General features: G+C 48.8%; 1 protein-coding gene across 2 annotated transcripts in view; it reads right to left on the reverse strand.

Annotated features, from left to right (window-relative positions):
• Positions 1-1,287: 1,287 nt before the first annotated feature.
• The window catches only part of MTOR (mechanistic target of rapamycin kinase), a 126,075-nt gene continuing 113,457 nt past the window's right edge, over positions 1,288-13,905 (reverse strand). For both annotated transcript variants that reach the window (XM_004741501.3, XM_004741502.3), the window contains exons 48-58: positions 13,680-13,827; positions 12,985-13,107; positions 11,543-11,625; positions 9,807-9,879; positions 9,163-9,237; positions 8,643-8,778; positions 7,927-7,992; positions 5,531-5,611; positions 5,181-5,261; positions 2,903-3,008; positions 1,288-2,240 (exon numbers count right to left, since the gene is read on the reverse strand). In XM_004741501.3, the coding sequence (XP_004741558.2) occupies positions 2,225-2,240; positions 2,903-3,008; positions 5,181-5,261; positions 5,531-5,611; positions 7,927-7,992; positions 8,643-8,778; positions 9,163-9,237; positions 9,807-9,879; positions 11,543-11,625; positions 12,985-13,107; positions 13,680-13,827 (988 nt within the window). In that variant the 3' untranslated portion in view covers positions 1,288-2,224. The remainder of the gene's footprint in view (positions 2,241-2,902; positions 3,009-5,180; positions 5,262-5,530; positions 5,612-7,926; positions 7,993-8,642; positions 8,779-9,162; positions 9,238-9,806; positions 9,880-11,542; positions 11,626-12,984; positions 13,108-13,679; positions 13,828-13,905) is intronic.

Raw genomic sequence — 13,905 nt, forward strand, 5'->3', positions numbered from 1 at the left:
TTGACATTTAAACTCATCTTTGGTTTTAATAGAGGAGTCCTCCAATAAATGTCTATGGGGCAGCACTGTGGTCTGAGTCTCTGGCAGATTTGGGGGGTACAACGTCATGCGAGACAGGGTTCCTGGCCTTCCGATGTGCGTGCTCTTCCTAATGCAAATTTTTAAATAGCTTTTATGATTCAGTATCTCTCACTGGGTAGCTGTGGCCCACAGAAATTTAGAAATAGAAAATTTACTTGAACTGAAAATGCTGTTTTTTTTTTAAGATTTTATTTATTTATTTATTTGACAAAGATCACAAGTAGGCAGAGAAGCAGACAGAGAGAGGAGGAAGCAGGCTCCCCACTGAGCAGAGCGCCTGATGCGGGGCTCAATCCCAGGATGCTGGGATCATGACCTCAGCCGAAGGCAGAGGCTGTAACCCACTGAGCCACCCAGGCGCCCCGAAAATGTTGATCTTTGAAAGCACTCCATCGGCACGCTGTCTGTGGAGGGATCTCTGCTTGGCACTTGTCAGCTCCATCTGGCGCCCTCTCCTCCCCATTACTGTCGGCCTCTGTCCTAGGTCTTACAGCGCCTCTTTACCTGTTTGACACTGATTATCTGTTTTAAAAATACTACTCGGCTTCTACTTCTGTTTTAGAACTTTACATGGTTCTCCGTTGTCCATGCATCAGGCTCAAACTCCTTGCTGTTGAGCCGAGGCAGGTCACAGGCTGGCCCCGCACTCTACCATCAGGCCCTCTTGTAGCAGCTGTCTTTCCCTTTGCTCTCCATTGACCACTCGGCCAACTACACTGAACTCTGAGGTCCAACTGTGTGTAGCTTCGTTTTACATATCAGAAATGGTCTAAGACTTGCAATCGAATAGAGTTCAAGCTCATACTTGCCATTCCTGCAGGATATTGTGCTTTCAGACCGACTTCCTGCTGAATGTCTTCATGTGCCTCATCTGATAAAGTCCCGCTCGTCCTTTAACACCCATGGCAAATGTCCCCTTTCCCCGAGGATTTCCTGGCTCGGCCAATGGAATTCCTGCCTCCCGCTGAGGCTCACACCCTCCATGTAGCTCTTCTCCCCACTTGGCTTGGGGGAGTTACCAGCCCACTCCCACGCGATGGCGGCCCCGCCGTGTCCGGTCTGTGAACACGGGGAAGGGGACCACGTCAGGTAGCTTCTGTGTCTTGCATGGTCCCTCGAACCACCTGCTTAGTGAATGATGGCTGCTGAAGGACACCCGCTTCCTTTAGAAGTTCGTACTCATGAATAAAAAGACAGCCATACATGTTTTTTAAAATTCTGATGTCATTTATTGGCACAAAAATTATTCAGATACAACATGGTGTCTAGAATGGCTACACTGGATACTTTGTGCATTTAGTTTAATATTTCTTTTGCTCAGAACTCCCACAGGTCCCAGACCTTCCCTCTCTGTGGTCGGCACCTACAGGACCGCATTTGTTTCCAAGCCCTTGCTCTAAACACAGAGCGTTCGGACTTCACTGAAAACATCCCAGGACCGCACCGGGGAAGGCTGCTGCGGCCTCCCCTGCTGCACCCTGCCCTGCTGCACCGTGGTCTCTGTGCACCTGCTCCGCGAAGGCCACCCAGCCATCAGAAGCAACTGCCCTCCCAGCATTCGGGTCTTGGATTGCAGTGTGTAAGTCACAGCATCATGGGTGAGGCAGCAGACAGACACTTTCCACCCATTTTGGCCCATCTTACAAATGATGCTGTCTGCGGACCAGTGAGGTAATGGATGGGTGGAAGTGACCGAGTCAGTTTCTTCTGGTTCCTAACACGTGTCCTCCACGGCCTGAGGCTTCTTGACTGTGCAGAGTTGGCTGTATTCTTGTTGAGAGGAACCACTACGCCATTCTTCTATCAGCAACGCTTATGATGAGTTCTCTTGTGAGTTAAGTCAAAACCCGTATTTCTAAGTTATGGATTTTCTGTTCCCCCAGTCAATGGCTTGATTTGTGTATTTTTACCGTGTTGACTGTCCTGGTAACCAAATCAAGCCTTATGTTTCTGACAACGTGTTCTTCAACAGCAGCTAGACAGTTGGTTCAAACCAACGTTTAATATACAGTAGTATGTTTCAGTTACATTTCAAAGTATTTAATGAAGTCAAGCTCTCTGACCGTGGTTTCAGTTAAGTGGAAGCATATACCCAAGTACAAAAGCCTCAAGAGAAACGCTGTGGGCATGTCTAGGCCTCGTGTTACCAGAAAGGACACCTAAGATGACAGAGAGAAAAGGAATATTTTAATAATTTGGCCTTTTTCAAAAGCTTTACACGGACATACTGAAAATGGAGGTCTGACAACCCCCAGGGCATTCCTGAGATCTCCCACAACTAATTGTGTCAGACACACTCATCATTTCCAGTCAAGGGCTGATGCCTGCTGAGGCCCCAGAAGGACACTTCCCCATCACCCTCCTTCTCAAGTTTCTACCTTCAAGTGTGCCTCAGGCAATTAATCAAAGCAGACCCCGGAGTGGTCCTTGAGGTGACAATCCCAGATCCTAAATTTGTCTTTGCCTCTCCTCTCTCTGTCGGTGCTCTGGCTTCTTCTCCTTGGTCCTTCCCTTTATCTTGGAATTGACAGCCAAAGTCCAAAAAGAACCCCACTCCTCCCCTCAAAAAAGAGGGACTCACCTACCATTCTTAAAGTAATTTTAATTTAATTTGGTGCTATTTCCTAAATAGGAGCCCAAGTTTCTCAAGTTCCTGCCTTTATAGAACGGTGAGTGCACACAGTGGATACAAACATTTTACGAGATCTGACACTATGATCCCCTTTTCTGGATAACTCCCCAGGTCCTTCCTGCCATGCCAGGACTGGGGCATGGGACAGGGCCCTGCGTGTGTATCCACGCCTCGCGCACAGGCACTCACCAGCCGATGTAGCACTGACAGAGGTTTTCGTGGGACGTTGCCTGTTTGATGAGCAGTTCCACCTGTGTTGGGACATCCAGGGTTTCGTCATGAGAGAAGTCTCGACCTAGGACAGGAGAAACACACACAGTCCTTCTGCATCTGGTTTTCCACTCCGTCCTTGCCCCCGGGTCGGCTGGCCTGACTGCACAGCACTGCTCAGTTTTAATTGTCCCCAAGGATGAAGGCTGCCACGTGACGTGCACACACACGCGCCTCCTCCTAACAGTGACTTGGTTCAAAGAGGGGAAAGGCCTGCAGTCGGCCGAGTCCCGCAGTGGCGAAGATCCAGCGGCTGGTTGGTACAGATTCCTTCATCTACTGCCATCATCAGGCAAGTAGATGAGAAACCGGGCTCAGTTTCAGTCCTAGAACCTCCATTGTTGGGCCTTTCCTCCCACAGGAAGCCCGCTTCCGCCACAAACCCATCAGCTCAGCCCAGAACGGGCACTCGCGGCCGGCTGATGAAGCCTCTTTGGCACAAGGGCCATTTCCCCTCTTCCCTTGGCCCCACATGTCCAAGCGGCCCTGCTGGCTTCTCGCTGTCAGCTCACCGCTCGTCTTCTACTTTCCAAGCTCATCATTCACCCAGCTCATCGCTCTGGACCCCAATGTGTCAGGCAGTGCTCGATGCACTGGATCTGTTCCACAGGAGCTCCCTCTCCGGTGCTGCTGCGACCTGGGAGCTGTCCCTCCTCCCCTGAAGGCTAATTTCACCTGCGCTCTGATCCCAGCCTCTTCGCACAGTCACCTACCCACCCCCCCAGCCCTCCACCCCTGCCGGGCCTATCTTCAAACGTTTGTAAATTCGTTTGTAAATTCGTTCTCCTCGCCCAGGAAGTAATAAAAGGCTCTCACGTGCTACCCCTGCTGGAGCCAGCCCCCACCCCCTTCCCCACGCACAAGTGTGGAACTCAGCTCCTCTGCCTCGCTCCCTTCTCACTCTCTTCAATCCCTCGGGTCTGGCTGCCAGGCGCTCAGGAGGCCACCAGTGACTCGGAGCCGTCCTCGGCGCCTGCCGTCGCTTGCGCCTCCTCAGCCATCCTTTGGATTTTACCTCCAGAAGACCTGGAGGCCACCTTCCTCGTCTAGTCAACTGTCCAGCCACAAATGTGGCAGCAGCTCCCTCCCTCACACAGCCGCCCTGGCCAGTGCAGGGAGGATTCCCCAGTGCAAACCCACTGGGCCCCTCCCGCCTCCCCGTCCCCCACTTCAAGACCTCAGGGTCTTCCCATTGCCCTTAGGACGAAGGATGGAAGTAAAAGGCCCTGTACGATCCCACCAGCCCACTCCGAGCGTGGGCACTCTGCTTCTGTGCTTCTCCCATCTCGCTCTCTGAGGCAGGCAGACTCCTCTGCATTCAGACCGTCTTTCTTGCCAGATTCGCTCCCACCACAGGGCCCTTGCATGTGCTGATTCCTTTACCTGGAACACTCTGCCTCTAATTATGTTCTCCTTCAGATTTTAGCTCAAGGGTTGTTTCCCAGGGAAGCTTTCCTGGAACTCCGGCACTTAAATTCCCTTGTGACTGGCATCACAGCCCAAGCCCTTTCTTGCACCTAATACTGCCCCTGTCGATGCCGACCCCAAGGGGGCAGGCAGTCTGTCGGCTCTTACCAGCAGTTTCCTCAGCATCTAGCGCATCTAGGTGTTCAACAAATAAATACAATTTATCTGACTTCAATACTTCTGTGCCAGGCCCAAATGCTGAGGACTGGCATCCCACGTCTCACCACATTCTGAGAAAGACATTCTTCCAGATGAACAGATAGAGAGGCCCAGGTGGCACACAGAGTCTTCGGCCCCCTTGGCTGCCACCTCCCGTCATACCATCTGGTCTACAGGACGTGTCTCGTTTTCAGAAGTATGCAGTTCTCTCCTTCCACACTCTCCACTCCAGAATAGCCCGGGAGTGCAGGAAGGCAGAGATCACACTGGTCAGGTTTGCTCCAGTATCAAGCCATGATGATGAGAAAAACTTGCCTGAATTTGGCTGACTTAGGACCCCAATGAACTTTATCAGCCCTGTCTGGCATAAGGAGATTAATATCACTTGAAATGAGTTTAATGGTCATTAGAGAATCAGAGAGCGTCTCCAGCCGACAGACTCAGAGACCCTCCAGTTAGCTGCAGAGTCAAAGTTTAGGCACAGCTGGGAAGGGGCTGACCTCCCACTCTAGGGGAGAAAAATCAAGATGTTATGTTCCTTTTAAGTAAACACACACACTCACTCACTCACCAGTGAGCTTGTCTCGAACCCTGTTTATAATCTGTATAGCTTTCTTATTTAGGGCCTCGGGTTTCACCAAACCGTCTCCGACTGAAATACACAAAGGGAGAAAGAACAGTGAGACTGGATGGTCACAACAGATTCAACAGATGCCCCCGCTGTTCGCAAATACGCGCTTCTGTAAGTGCTGGTAGCTCTTCCTCTGCGCCTATGTCTTCAGAAGAGAATGAGAAATTCACAGACCCTTGTCTGCTCAAAGGTGGGTTTGCTGCTTTATCTTACCGACCCCTCCCGGTGCAGCGCGGCTGCTGTGTTCTTAATGAGCTAGTCATGGCTGCGATTCCTGAGATCGGACTTACTGAAAGAATGGATAGATTCTGGCACTGTGGTCCCCGTTTTCTTATGGGCGGGCTCCCCAAGTTCCACACCGTCCAAAATTTCTAGGAAGAAAAAAAATTGATTGGCAGAAAATTCCAGCACCAAGAAGCCACTGTCGCAATCATTAGCTCTACTCGCTCACAAGCCACAGTCCCTGGACGCGCACCCTGTGACCTCTCAGGGGAAAGGACAGGAAGGATGGTCACTGTGTGTTTAAAAGGTTTTACATCTCCAAAGCGCGACCTTTTAAACAACATTTATAAAACGTTCTGACACAGAGCACAGGAGTGCGACGGAATCCCTGGCAGAACTTGCTGGAACAACGACTGATGATAACATAGAGAGCACCACCTTCCAGGAGGCCACACTCATGACCGAAGTGCTATTCTTCAGAGGAATTTATACATCCTTTCTGGGCAGAGAAAGACCTCAGGCTTATAGTCACCCTCCACTGGCTGTGGCCTTCAGGAGAGAAGAGTCTAGAAGCAGAAGTATGAAGTTATCTACACATTGTCCTTGTACACCCCAGGCCTTCAAAATGAAGCCAGGGCTGGTAATACTTTTATGAATGATCACTTGGAACTTAACATTTAAGCCAAAGAAGACCAGCCAGGTCTACTACCATCTGGGCCCACCAGAACCAGCTGTCCCCGTTCCTCTCGGCATGCCCCAGACAGCAGACAAGAGCCCGCTCCATAGCGTACTACTGAGGTGGACCCTGGGAATGAAACCCGTTAAGTCTCATATACTTTGGGTGAGACCGGTCACCCACAGAAGGCACCCCAGACACCATGAGGAATTCAGGCATCGTTCGTAAATGCTGTCATGATGTCCAGGCCAGAGTCCACACCTGTTCCCAGACAGGACCTCAATTTCCTGCCCAGAACACCCTCTTTCTTCCCATCCACACACCCAGTAAGGCCAGCTTAAGTCCCCCTGACCCAGGAGCTCCCTAAACGACCGCTGTTCAGAGCGGTACCTCCTTTCTCTCAGCTTCACGGGCTCTCCTCCGAACGCACCTGCTGGATCACACAGTGGACTTGACTGTTCTCGTATTAGTTCCTAGGCCATACAGTTTGGTTGATTCTATAATGTCATTCTGATGCTTCTCCACGGTAATCTCTATAGGTCACATTCTTTTAACATTATTTGTTATAATATTTATCCTTAAACATTACTTGGCTCAGCTAAGCAACTAGTTGCACATGTTCCATAAATATCTGCAGAGAATACTTTTTTATTTTCAAAGTGTGAACTACGTTGGGTGTTGTTCGATGTTATGAGGGAAAAAGGAGAGGGCCAGGGAGGGGGGTGAGGGGAGTGTGTGAAATAAAGTTAAACAGCTAAACAGCTTTACTCTAAGACCTTTGAGAGGTTCCATTCACAAACTGTGTTCTGGCTCTTGGAGGGGCATTATCTTCCTGGGACCCTGTTCTGTGGACCCACTCTTGGACAGTGTTTCCTGTGGCTTCCCTGCCCCTCCGCCAGCAGTGTGAATACACTTCTACTGCTTCTGTCCTTTTTTTTTTTTTTAAGATTTTATTTATTTATTTGACAGAGAGATGGAGAGCACAAGTAGGCAGTGCAGCAGGCAGAGGGAGAGGGAGAAGCAGGCTCTCCACTGAGCAGGGAGCCCGATGTGGGGCTTGATCGCAGGACCCTGGGATCATGACCTGAACCGAAGGCAGATGCTTAACCAACTGAGCCACTCAGGCACCCCGTCCTCCTATTTCTGAGCTATTAACAATGCTCTAGGACCATGTGATACAGTTAATAATTATCCCAGTCCAGACACCACTATAGGGCATACTAAATACTGGTTAATATTCAGATATGCTTTTAATTGTGGTTTTTTAATTTTTGTTTTAAAGATTTTATTTATTTCTTTGTCAGAGAGAGAGCACAAGCAGGGGAGCAGCAGGCAGAGGGTGAAGCAGGCTCCCCACTAAGCAAGGAGCCTGATGCGGGACTCAATCCCAGGACCCCGGGATCGTGACCTGAGCTAAAGGTAGATGTTTAACTGACTGAGCCACTTAGGCATCCCTAATTGTTTTTATAGATTAAGCTCAGATAGTTTGATCAAAATTTCTGGGCCTTAGATACCCACTCTGTCGTGAGAGGCATGGAACTGAAAAAAAAATTATGCTCAGTAAATACTTCTAGACCAACTTTCTGAAGTTAACTGTTAGATGCTATTTTAGCAGGGAGGGAATCACTGCAGGACTGTGCCCCTGGTCAGAGCCTCTAGAAAACCCGCTTCCTGGCGTGTCACCACCTCTGCCATGCTTCCTCACAGCAATCACAAAGCTCGCCCTGTTCAAGACACACTCTGGACAAAAGCGGGCAGAAGCTGCAGTCTCCCGGGGGAGGGACTCACCTACTGACTGGCCAGCAGAGTAGGAATCCGTCCTCGTTCGGGACCGCTTGTTGCCTTTGGTATTTGCTAGGGAAAGAAACAGAGAGAGGATAAAAAGGGTTTCAAACTTTGACTTGAGAGAAACTTGGTTGACATGATATTTTCTTACCACCATCAAAATGCAATTTTACTAAAAGCTAAAGCCCCCAGGAGAGGGCCCAGGATGGATGACTCGGGACTCAGCGGGTGTTAGCATGGGTGTGCAATCCTGTGGGACTGAGGATTCTGTGTCGCTGTGTCTGAATTTAGACACTGTGGACCAGATAACAGAAGGTGACAGTGGGACATGGGCGGTGGGTGAGACCCCTGGGTCGGTCACCTCTTCTGAGGAGGAGCAGCAAAGGGGAGACGGAGATGCTGCTGCCCCAGATCACAAGAGTCCAGCTTGCTACTCTGCATGAAGTCCAAACAAACAAAAATCACCAGGGCTTATCCTGAAAGTATTATAATTAATATTTAAATTAGTGGTTGGCGTTTTCTGTTCTAGTTAATAAGAAATCATACTTGAAATTCATTTCCAGCCACTGGACCAGCTCTGTGAAAACACAATGCAACAGCCCAGTAGCCCAGCTCAGGCTCCACGCCCGCAGGGGGCAAGGCTGGTGACATGTAACATGTCACCTACTCCCAGATCCGAGGGGACGGGCTCCCGCTCCGTGGCACTTGCTGATACTCACTGTCCATCAGCCTCCAGTTGAGCAAGGGGTCATAGACAAAGGCCTCCAGCACGGCCATGACACTGTCCTTGTGTTCCCGAAGCACTTCCATCACCGTGTGACACGTGATCCTGTAGTTGCCATCCAGACCGGTGACCTGCAGCACCAGAGCCACTTGTCACGGAAGTCAACGGCCCCGGCTCTGCCCCGATGGCCTCAGGACCCGAAGCTAGTTGAGAGGGTCTATCACCCACACTGAGGAAGCAGACACAAGTCGCTACTGGTGTATCACACTGGGAACGTGTTCAGAGCAAGGGATCAGGTCAGGCCTGTGATTCATACGACACAGGGTCTGACGTGAAGCATGGTGAGACTCTCAAAGGTTGATCATTTGTAACACGATGGAAAATAACCAGAAAACATCCATAGAACCAAGGCAGGTGTTCTGGGGAACTGATAAGACCGAACAAGCCAGCCCGTGTGCAGTGCTGGGCCTGTGTTGGCCCCATTCCAAAGCAGCTTGTTCCCAAGACCCACTCACCTCCATAGCATTGGTCAGCATTCTCGTTAGTCTAAACGGAATCTTCTCTGGGAATTTCTCCCTGGTCATAGCAACCTATGGGGACATAGAAGAGAAAAACCAGGTTGAGTGGCTAGATTGTTTTTGTTTTCCTTTAGTTTTATATTTTATTTAATTAATTAATTTTTTTTCCAGGCTAGATCATGTTCTTTAGATAAAGCCAGGCAAAGGCAGGTAGCTTTTCTTTGCATTGATTTCAATGAGGACAGAGAAATGAAGGAGTTTTAGTTTAGTGAGGGGACTTGTCACAGGGATTTAAAAGATAACTAAACACACACACACACACAGGGATAGAAGGAACAAAGAAAAAGGACAAGTGTGCATCACAACAGGCCCCTGCCCGGCAGGCCAATTCAGGGATGAAGATTCCACCACTCAGAGGCGTGTGCGCAGTGGCCCTTGCCTCGAAAAGGGTTAGAGTCTGACTACGGCAAGTACCAACCAGCACGGACTTCACGTCTTAGTTTGACTTTCTGCGGCTTTGCTAGGAGAGGCAGGGATCCAGGGTGATGCATTTTGCACTTAAATTTGCCTGGGTCTGAGGGTGAGGGGGGCGGTCATCTGGCAAGGTAAGCCTGACCAGGTGTTCTGGAACACGCAGTCACCTCAAAGCAGTCCCCGAAGTCGATGTGCAGGATCTTCCCGCTCAGCCGGTCCAGCATCAGGTTGGATGGGTGTCTGAGAAACAGGGGAGCACGGAGGGTCACTAGAGCGGCACTGATGAATAAATCAACAGGGATGGGACAGTCCAGGCCCCGCCCACAGGCCAGAGCCAGCCCCCACCTGCCTCTGGAAACACAGTGTTTCTGGACATGGCCCCGCCGATTTGTCATGTAATGTCGCAGGCCACTTTTGTGTCACAGGCAGACACGAGTACCTGTGAGGTATCATATGGCCAGCAAAGCCCAAGTTATTTTTTTTTGGGCAGGGAGCCAAAGCTTATTTACCTTTCGTTAATTTTTTTAATTAACATATGATATATTGTTTCTCCCAGGGGTACAGGTCTGTGAATCATCAGTCTTACACAATTCACAGCACTCATCACCCCTCCTCCTGCAACCCTCGCTTTGTTTCCTGAGATTAAGAGTCTCTTATGGTTTGCCTCCCTCTCTGGTTTCATTCCATTTCATTTTTTCCTCTCTTCCCCCATGATCCTCTACCTTGTTTTTCAAATTCCACATATCATGAGATCATATGGTAACTGTCTTTTTCTGATTGGCTAAATTATTTCTTATCTGGCCCTTTACAGAGAAAGCTTGCTGATCCCTGTTCTAGGTCCGCAACGGGAAGAGATCAGTGTGCATCACAGTTGCGTTCCTGACATCTGTGGTCACAAGATGGATCCTGTGTGGCAGCGCTGGTGTCTCAGAGTGACGAGGCTCTATCTTCACCCCTCAGCACCCAGCACGTGGTCCCATCTCCGGGGCCCCCATGCCCATCTAGGAAGGGTCGTCTGGCTTTTGTCACTAGGAATTCTCCTGGCTCTTTTTTAAAAACAAGAATTTATTATTTCCGTGGGAGAAAATTATTTTTTATTCTCAAATATTTGCATGAGATGTGATTCCAGGAAAGAGTAGACACCAAGGAACTAGTTTTTCAAAGACTTCTAGAGAGTCAATTTCTGAATATTCCTTAACTACTTTTTCAGTCAGTGGATAAAATTTATTATTCAGAAATATCAGAGGGACCTACTCTGGTTGGTTTCAAGAATATTTATCTCAGCACAGTGGTGACTTATAAGTGTTTACGGGATCAGTAAAATCTATCAAAAAATTTTTTTTTAGTAAGTTCTACACCCAATGCGGGGCTTGAACTCACAAACCCGAGAGATCAAGAATCACACGCTCTAGTGACCGAACCAACCAGGCGTCCCTGTGTATATATATTTTTTAAAGATTTTATTTATTTATTTGACAGACAGAGATCATGAGTAGGCAGAGAGGCAGGCAGAGAGAGAGGAGGAAGCAGGCTCCCCGCTAAGCAGAGAGCCCGATGTGGGGCTCAAACCCAGGACCCTGGGATCATGACCCGAGCCAAAGGCAGAGGCTTTAACCCACTGAGCCACCCAGGCGCCCCCCTGTGTATGGTTTTTAACATATTAAGCCAGCCTGTAAAGAAGGTGGTGCCCTAGAACTGAGGTTTTTCCTCTCTTTAGTTTGCTGGGCTGTTCTGCTGCATGGATAATAAAAAGGGACTAAGGTTGATACTGCAAAGAAGATCCAAAGTTACAAAATACAATTATTTACCAAATGATCATAGATCTGACTGGAAAACAAAAGGAAACTATTTAAGAAAGGTACCATGTAGAAAAAGACCACAAAACCAAAATCAACTTACTCACCTATCTCCCAGGCCCAAAATATACCCGACCATGGACATGACCGCTAAGGAGCGGGTGTAGTTGGTTCTTCGGTCAAACCACACCTGGAACACAGGAGCACACGTGAACCACGGCTCTAGAAGCTAACTAGCTTCAACAGAATTGCACTGCAATCAGTTGTTTCCTTATGTCCCATCAGTAATCAGCTAATAACATAAAATGGAATAAAGATCTCAATCATAATTGTAATGGCAGTAAACTATGCTTGTAATAACCTTAGAGAGGTACAGAACACAGATGAGTAAAAAAAAGTTAACCTTTGTGTAGGAACGTGAAGAACCGAATAAATAAAAATGTCCATTTAAGACGGTAAAAATGTAATAACTCCCTAAATTATTTGAAACATTTAATGTAATTCTGCTGAAAATTCAGTAGCTCTTTTTTGGGGGGACTGTGACAAAACAACCCCAAAATTTATCTGGAAGAAGAAAAAATTTAAATAGTCAATTAGGAGAGACTTTTCATTAACAGTTGTATTAACAGGGGTGCCTGGGTGACTCAGTGGGTTAAAGCCTCTGCCTTCAGCTCAGGTCATGATCCCAGGGTCCTGATTGAGCCCCGCATCAGGCTCTCTGCTCAGCAAGGAGCCTGCCTCCCTCTCTCTCTCTGCCTGCCTCTCTGCCTACTTGTGATCTCTGTCAAATAAATAAATAAAATCTTAAACAAAACAAAACAAAACAAAAAACCACAGTTGTATTAACAGTATGGTACTTGAAGAGAAATAGGTTTTAGAGAGATCAATGAAATAAAACAGAAGCCCCAGAAAGAAATCCAATGGCAGAGAATAGCTTTTTGTATAATAAAAATGGACTTTCTTAAACAGTAGGAAAAGGAAGGATCATTTAGTAAATACTGTGGTGTTGGCTAATCATCTCAAAAAAGTAAAATCTGAATCTTTAATCTTAAATTCCGAATTGGGTTGAGGATTTAAATGGAAAAACAAGTTTTATAATCAGTACAAGTAAATGAATGTAGAAAAGATACACAATCTTGAGGCAGAGAGGGCCTTTCCAATATAAAGCTGAAGGTAGAAACTTCAAAAAAAAGGATAAAAATCTGGTAACTTCCAACTTTTAAAAGTGTCTACACATCAAAAACAAAACAAAAATCCCAAACCAAGGAACATACCAGAACAAAAATTAAAAAACCAAATAAGCAGGAAATTTCTAACATACGAAATAGGGTTAATATCCTTCTTATAAACGCAGCTCAAATGCTATCGCAAGAAATGGGAGAAACACAAAATTACTAAATCCGTATCGGCTGAACGGCACGGCTCGCCCAGATAATCTCAGTAACAAAAGACGGTGCACAGTGCACAGCTGCTCGTCCCGAAGACGAGTCCACCGGGTGCAGGTGAGCAGACCAGAAAGCAGCGCCGGTGCGAGGAGCCCGGCTCGTACCTCGGAGCTGGGGCTTTTGAGCCACAGCAGCTTGGCCAGGTCGTCGCCGGCGGTGTTGTTGACGGCGTGTTCGAACACCTCCACCTTCTGCATCAGTGTCAGGTGATCGTAGTCCGGAGCCATCTGCATGGGGACACAAGCGCTCTGCGAGCGGCCCTGGACTGGTAGCTTCAATCCAGGGGGACATCAGGCTCTGGGCCCGGGCAGAGCTGGGTTCTGATCTCACCACACCAGCCCAAAGGAGATAAGAACAGTGCGGGGTGGGGGGGGGTGGCCAATAGAACTGGGTGACCTTGGGAACGCCAGGGCTCAAGGGTGAGATGTCAGGTCCCACCCGAGCTTAAGTCTGCTGGCGCAAAGGAGAGCGCGGGAGGCATCGCGGTTTTGGGTGACGGATCTCTTACTACTTGCGCCTCTACTGCCATCATCTCCCTGGGTGGCCCGTGTCCCGACCCCATCAGCTGATCCCCTGATCAACAATACCATCCTGTCTCACCTAGAAGGCTGGACACCTGATTTCTGGGCTCTACGGTCCTGTTCCTTAGAGGTAATCTGCGTTAGGACTCGCTTTGTCTCCCAACCAGATTTTCCGGTGACACGGACTTTCCACACATACACAGAAGGACGAGAAGAGCAGCTCTGTAGAGTTCCTGACTGGTGAGTGACGTCAAGGCCGTGAAGGCCTCACCACGTACCCGCAACATGATGCGATGCTCGATGTTGAGGAGGATCTTCTTCTTCTCTCTGTAGTCCCGGATGAGGGCGTGCAGCGTGTCGCAGTGCGGGACCCAGCCGATGAGGCCCGAGTTGGTGGATAAGGGGATGACGGCGTATCTCTGGATGCTGGCGCCCCCGGAAGGCAGGGTTGGTTATCGGACGTAAGCAGAGTCAGCCTCCGACCCCCGCACAACACAGGGGAGC

This window comes from Mustela putorius, unplaced genomic scaffold, assembly GCF_011764305.1.
Source record: "Mustela putorius furo isolate JIRA1106 unplaced genomic scaffold, ASM1176430v1.1 tig00003853_pilon_pilon_pilon, whole genome shotgun sequence".
Taxonomy (NCBI): Eukaryota; Metazoa; Chordata; class Mammalia; order Carnivora; family Mustelidae; genus Mustela; species Mustela putorius.